Below are 7,159 nucleotides of genomic sequence, written 5' to 3' on the forward strand. Positions count from 1 at the left end.
CGTAAAACGCTTTCCTCACCCTCTCATTGACCCCCATGGACCAATGATATTTTTGCTGTAAAAAAAAATTAAATTAATAATTAGTTTTAAAAAAATATATATATATAAATCATGAAAAATTTAAAGTATATATATATAACTAATTAATAGTAACTTACAGCGTAAATTTTGAACCACATCTTTCTGACGTAGATCGGCGTCTTTTTCCAGTTCGGATGTGCCATGGAGAAGTAACCTTTGATCGTGTCGGTTACGTCCGATGCAAGGCATCCGTCAACCCCAAACCTGAAAATAAATAAAAAACAAATTTAAAGTATAAATTATTTATTAATGTTATAAAATAATTTTAAAAGAATTATAAAAAATAATTAATGTAACATACCACAAAGTTATGTCCGGTCGGTCGGGGTCTATGACTGGTAAACCTTCTCTGCCTGGCTGGCCGAGAAGGTCCTCGACAGTGTACTGCGAGTAAGGAGCACTTGGAGGCACCATCAAATCGGGATGAATCTCGGCGGGCATCGGAGGAGGCACAGGAGGAGGCATCGTCGGAGGAGCCATCGGAGGAGGCACATGAGGAACCGATGGTGCACTAGAAGAAGGCGACCTAGAGACTCTCTGAGAAGGCTGAGTCTCGGGGACAGTCTCCGGACCCGAAGAACCGGGAGCTGAAGAAGACGGGTCTAAACGACTACCAGGCTCACCGAATTCTGGATGTACTTTGTTAAAATGTTGCTAACGAATTTTGGATAATCCAAGATACACATTCCGGCTATTGCTAGCGAATTCTGGATGTACTTTGTTAAAATATTTCCAGGCTCTTGCATCTGATGGATGAGTCATCTCACCATCCGTCTGAGTATGCTCGGCATGCCATCTCATCCCTCCGGTTGTCTGCTCAGATTGATACAATCTTTTCAATCTGTCTGTAATTGGTAGGTACCACATCCCTTTGTACAGTACCCTATTACGTCTTCGTCCTTGCGGCTTGAATCGTGGCTTCTTGCAGAATCGACATTCTTCCAACTTCTCATCATCTCCCCAGTAGATCATGCAATTGTCGATGCAAACATCTATCATCTCCGAATGCAACCCAAGACTATAAACCAGTTTCTGAATCTCATAATAAGAATCAACAGACACATTGTCTTCCGGCAAATACTCTTTAAACAAGTCTGCCCATTCATTCATGTAATTTCTGGTAGATTGTGATCAGTTTTAATATTCATCATTCTAGCAGCCAACGACAATTTAGAGAGATCTTCTCTACAACCACTGTAAAGTGGCTGATTCGCCGCATTTAACATTTCATAAAACTTCTTTGCATCTATGTTAGGTTCTTCATCTTCATCATGAGCTACGAATGCATCAGCTACCATATCATGAACCCTATCATAATCTACCATCTCCTCCTGCGTGTAACTATGTTCATTATGCAAATGATGATCAACCGGTTCTTCCTGAAAATTGCTATTACTACTACTAGCTTCATTCTAATCATAATTATAACATTCTCCTTGTTGAAACCAGATATAGTAATTTGGCGTGAAACCTCTATTTATTAAATGCTTCCAAACATTTTCACGATTTGCCAATTTCGAATTGTTGCATTTTCGACAAGGACATAACATCTTACCACTTTCATGGGCGAACGGTGTGGAATCTGCTTGATGCATAAATGTCTCCAGCCCCGCAAGGTATTCTTTCGTCACTCTCCCGTTACCATCTCTATGCATATACATCCACCTCCGCAACTCGAAAATATTCCCGGAGCCCGACATTTTTTTTTCTTTCACGTTTTTTTTTCTTGTTGGTGTGTTTAAAATGATGTTCAAATGTACATATTTATAGGAAATTTTCGAATCTTGTAGTTGTAATTTTCCTACGAATTTACGACGAAATATAGTTAGGTGCCCGAAAAAAAACGTGTTACAACTACAAAGTTGGTGGATTCAAAATTTCTTCGCTAAGTATACGTAAAATATTTCCTCGTAAAGTACACGCTACATTTACGTCGAGTTTACGAGGAACGTGTATTTCCTCTTAAAAGCCACGTGACATTACATCGACTTTACGACGAAATGATTTCGTCGTTAGTTTACGAGGAAATAACGTTGATTTTATATTTCCTCGTAAGTTCCTCGTAAAGTCGACGTAAATTTACGAGGATTAGTTTTCCTAAACTTGTGTTTTCTTGTAGTGCAGGTTCTTTATCACACGTATCGGTTTCCCTTGCGGCACACGCATTATCCCACACGCTACAGCAAGTCTCTCGCTATGGTACCTAACCATACGCTCCTTCTCTTCTTTTTACACATCGTGAAGAACCACATTCGTCTTCGAAACGTACCCTGCTCTCTTCATCCTCAAATCAAGATCCTCCATAAACGCGTCGAACTCGTCCCAAACTCGGGGTTGGTACTACTTTTTCGGATCAGGTTCGGTTCGGTTCTTTGGATCCGGGATTTTTTCCTAGCCCTAATTGAGCCGGCCCTGAGAGCTTGCTAGCTTTTTGAGATCATCTATCTATCCTTGGTTAGTGTATCATTAATGGATCTCGGATTGATATAGTTTGTGGTAGTTGTGGGGTGTGAATTCAAACTAGGCCAGCTTTATGGAATGATGAATAGATACAAAAGAGAAAATGACATTACAGTTAACGTCATTCTAGACCCTTAGACCATGATTATTGGGAGGTTCCTAACGTGAGGTTCTTAGCGGAATATAAGAATCCGTCTCTTAACTTTTAACTAAAAAAGTTAAGAACCGGCTCTCAATTAAGATATTTAAGAGCCGGTTCTTAACTTTTTTAGTTAAAAGTTAAGAAACGGGTTCTTATATTCCGGTAAGAACCCTCATTTGACTAAATGGTTTTATCATTTATGTAAGTTATTTCTTACAAGTGACAGTGAAGCATGCAAGTGACGTGTGTAGAGCTTCTACTACTCCACATGATCATGATTTGAGTGCTCCTAAAGTAATGATTCATTTGCATTTGTTAAAAAGGGTTTCATTTGTAATCTCTAAAAGTAAGACTGTTGCATCAGTAAGTATATAGGAATAAGAACCGTAGTATTGTCATAAAAATTTACAAAGAAGTGGAAATAAAAAACGAATACACATTTGAGTATAACCATATCATGAAGCAGATGAGAGATGTGGCTTTGGATATTTGTATCAGTAAGTGCCAATCAACCCTTGGTCGAAGCTTGAAGAAGCAGAGTTGGGAAGTTGAGTGAAAGTAGCCGTTTCATGGTTAAACAGAAAGACTGAGAATTTGCTCTCGTGGTTGGACGCATCAGTTGCGCAAGAAGCAGGGCCCAGGAGGTATTGATCGCTACTTGCTGACACATGATCACCACTCATGAGAAGATTCGTGAATGATTGTTGTTGATCAAGATCGTGCGGACTAAAATTCATCCATGGATCAGATAACTCGTTTGGGAAGAAGAAGCCAGAAGAAGACCCCGGAAAGTTGTGATTTTGTTGGGACATAACATCAAGACAAGGGCTCTGATCTGGCTCGGTCTGATGATCCTGCGAATAAAGAAGGTCACGAACCCTGTCTTTTACTATCTGTAACTTATCCTCCAAGGAACCCTTGAACGCTCCAACTTTCTTTGTGAACCTTTTGCGTTCCTCTGCGTCGGTAAGAGATCTCCTCTTCTCGTCAACGAGTTTCTTGTTATAGAACTGCGAAAGATTTGTGTTTTTCTTGACTTTTTCTCTGTCGCTTAATCTGTTATACCTCTGGAGAATGTCTTTTACTTGGCACTGATCCTCGGGATAAGCGTTGACGAGATTTCCTTCACGATCGTAATGGATGACACATATTTCGTTTTCGCAGAGAATAGAGAGCTCTAACGCTTTCTTGAGAATGGTCTTCTCTCTTAACAACAAGAACGATTTCTTGAAACGGGTTTGGTTTCTGACAGAGAGCTTGTTGTTGTTCTTCATCTTTGTCGAAGTAGAAGAAGAAGAAAGAGAATCCATGGCAAAAACAAAACAAAAGCTTCTTCGAGAGTTTACGCAGAGTGAGAAAAGAATTGTGAGTGATTAAGCTTGATCATGGTTTAGGGTTATTTTATAGATTTTGGGTATCGTTTATAATTTCCTTTTTTGATGTATTAGTTTCCCTTTTTTCTCATTCCATAATTTCCATTTTTGTCCATTTTTTATTATAGCCGTTGGGATTTTTACCGTGTGCTGTAAATACATTTTTATTAATTAATTAACTTTTCTTTATTTTCAAAATCCATACGAAATCACACTTGACAACAACATATCAGAGACGAGAGCCAACTTGCTACAAAAAGGTTTGTAAATCAAAGGTAAGTAGCTACTCATTGCCAACTATAATAAACACTAAAACGCTTTCTTCATTCTCCTGCGCATCTTATAAGAGTGACCCAACACAATGGCGGATATAGAAAATAATTTTAATGGGTCATTTATTATATATTTATGTTTATAATTTTCAATTTTAATAAAAAGTATTATATATATATCATATATTACGTAACTTAAATAAATATGAATATAAATTATATTTGATAAACAATATTTTTCCTTAGATATTTTAAAATAAATGTAAGTGTCTATTTGACACACCATGCACAACAAAGACCAGCCATTTCCCTTTTAAATATCTGATCGCAGTTACTAAAATCTTTTGTTCGGTCAATGGCGATGAAATGGAATCATCATCTACTTCACCAGTAGTCTCCACAAGAGCATGAACCATCCTTAAAATGGTGAAACCTGTTATTATCCCTCAGTATAATCACTCTCCCTGTGATTTTCGCCATACACTTGATGGCACTATGGCAATCCTCACACACACGCAGGTTCTTTATCACACGTATCGGTTTCCCTTGCGGCACACGCATTATCCCATACGCTACAGCCAGTCTCTCGCTATGGTACCTAACCATACGCTCCTTCTCTTCTTCTTCCACATCGTGAAGAACCACATTCGTCTTCGAAACGTACCCTGCTCTCTTCATCCTCAAATCAAGATCCTCCATAAACGCGTAGATCTCGTCTCTCTCGGCGTGGAACTCGTCCCCAACCGAGAAAGTATGCGTCTCGTTATGAATCTCAATCCAGCTGTACCCTGTAACTTTCTTGACTCCTTTGTCACGCATTCTCACTCGCAGCTTACTTACATCTCCCCATCGACCTAAAGAAGCGTATAGATTGGAGAGAAGAACATACATTCCGGCGTTGTCAGGCTCCATTGCAAAAATCTTGTCTGCAGCTATCTCAGCTAGCTCTGTGTTTCCGTGGACTCTGCTTGCACCAAGTAAAGTTCCCCATATTGCACCGTCTGGCTCAAAGGGCATTGCTTTCATTAAACTGTGAGCTTCTTCTAAAAGCCCAGCTCGACCAAGAAGATCCACCATACAAGCGTAGTGCTGTGAGTTAGGTCTTACACCGTAGTCTTGATTCATCGTGTAGAAATGTTCCCTGCCTTTGTCTACAAGTCCTGTGTGACTGCACGCAGATAGTACCGCAACCATGGTAGCATCATCTGGCTTCAGCCCTTCTCTCTTCATCGACTCAAAGAACCTTAAAGCCTCTTCTCCGAACCCATGTCTTGAATAACCTGAAATCATCGTGTTCCAAGAGACAATGTCCCTCCCAGTCATCTCCTCAAACAAGTCATTGGCGTCTTCTATGCTTCCACACTTGCAATACATCAACAAAAGTGCGTTCCCAACAAAGCACCCACTCTCATACCCACCTTTAACCAATCTTCCGTGCAACTGCTTCCCGAGCTCAAGAGCAACAACGTCTGCACACGTGCTTAGAGCAGATGAGAACGAAGACCGGTTCAACCTCCCGCCTTCCCTCTCCATTTGTACAAACAACCGCAAAGCTTCATGTCCATGTCCGCTTTGCGAGTACCCTGCAATCATAGCAGCCCAAGAGACAGGATCTCTCTTAGGCATTTTGTCGAAAAGGCTCTTAGCTTCAGAAAGATCCCCGCACTGAGCATATCCAGTTATCATCGTGTTCCATGTGCTAACATTTCGAAAAGGCATAACATCAAACAGTTCCTTTGCCATATCCATCCTCTCTCCCTGCACATAACCTGCAAGCATAGCGTTCCATGAAACTTCGTTCCTCTCTGGCATCTTGTCAAACAACTCTCTCGCTTCTTCCACCATACGGTTTTGTACATAACCTGAAACTATTGCTGTCCATGTAAAAACATCTTTAACAGGAGACTCGTCAAAGAGCTTCCTCGCCTCACCAATCTTCCCGTTCTGTGCATAACCAGTAATGATCGTATTCCATGAAACCACATCTCTCACACTCATCCCATCAAAAAACTTCCTTGCCTCAACAATCTTCTTCTTCTTAACAAACCCACCAAGCAAACAGTTCCAAGAAACCAAAGCCCAATTCTCCCTCGAATCAAACAAAACACAAGCTTCCTCCAGCCTCCCGTTCTGAACATAAGCAGAGAGCAACGCGTTCCAAGACACTTCGTTCCTCTCAGGCATCCGATCAAAGACCCTCCTCGCCTCATCAACACACCCGTTTTGAGCGTACCCAGACAACATCGTGTTCCACGAGCAGACATCTCTCTCCGACATCCTCTCGAACAGCTCCCTCGCTTTCCCGAGGCTCCTGTTCCTCACATACCCTTTGATCATAACATTCCACGAAACTAAATCTCTCTCAGGCATTTCGTCGAACATCTTCCGGGCGGTTTCGAACTCGCCGTTTCGTAAGTAACCTGAGATCATTGCGTTGTATGAAACGGAGCTCCACCTGGGCATGCGCTCGAACACGCGGAGCGCTTCGTTGCAGCGTCCGTTGCGCATGTAGCTGCTTATAGCTACGTTCCATTGTTTTATATCCTCGTCTCCGGATTTGCTCTGCGGTTTCTGGACTTGGGTTTGAGTTCTCTTCGCTGAAGAGTGAAAAGTTGCTTCCTTTTTGGCGTTGAATCTGGGTTTGAGTCCACTGAAGGATGAATGTTGATTCTGAGCACAAAGCTCTTCTAATCGTTTTGTTCCCGCGCATCGCATTTGCTATTTGAGCGAGCAAATGGGTTAACTTAGAGCATCCAGATCAATGAACCCCCTCTTGTTTCATCTTTCCAATTTTTTATTATTAATTTTTTTTTTTTTAACTTTTAAAAAAA

General features: G+C 40.9%; 2 protein-coding genes across 2 annotated transcripts; both read right to left on the bottom strand.

Moving 5' to 3' along the window:
* Window positions 1-3,097: 3,097 nt before the first annotated feature.
* LOC106299603 (agamous-like MADS-box protein AGL93) lies at window positions 3,098-4,123 on the bottom strand. Its single transcript, XM_013735668.1, has one exon. It carries the CDS (start codon window positions 3,991-3,993, stop codon window positions 3,178-3,180), a length of 816 nt encoding a protein of 271 aa, XP_013591122.1. The 5' UTR covers window positions 3,994-4,123; the 3' UTR covers window positions 3,098-3,177.
* Window positions 4,124-4,574: 451 nt separating this feature from the next.
* Window positions 4,575-7,077, bottom strand: LOC106296772 (pentatricopeptide repeat-containing protein At4g02750). The gene has a single exon (XM_013733003.1). It carries the CDS (start codon window positions 7,041-7,043, stop codon window positions 4,713-4,715), a length of 2,331 nt encoding a protein of 776 aa, XP_013588457.1. The 5' UTR covers window positions 7,044-7,077; the 3' UTR covers window positions 4,575-4,712.
* Between the last annotated feature and the right edge of the window lie 82 nt (window positions 7,078-7,159).

This window comes from Brassica oleracea, chromosome C6, assembly GCF_000695525.1.
Source record: "Brassica oleracea var. oleracea cultivar TO1000 chromosome C6, BOL, whole genome shotgun sequence".
Taxonomy (NCBI): Eukaryota; Viridiplantae; Streptophyta; class Magnoliopsida; order Brassicales; family Brassicaceae; genus Brassica; species Brassica oleracea.

Excerpts from the sequence above, each read along its gene's own strand:
- LOC106299603 (XM_013735668.1), bottom strand. The coding sequence starts at position 3,993 with ATGGATTCTCTTTCTTCTTCTTCTACTTCGACAAAGATGAAGAACAAC.
- LOC106296772 (XM_013733003.1), bottom strand. The coding sequence starts at position 7,043 with ATGCGATGCGCGGGAACAAAACGATTAGAAGAGCTTTGTGCTCAGAAT.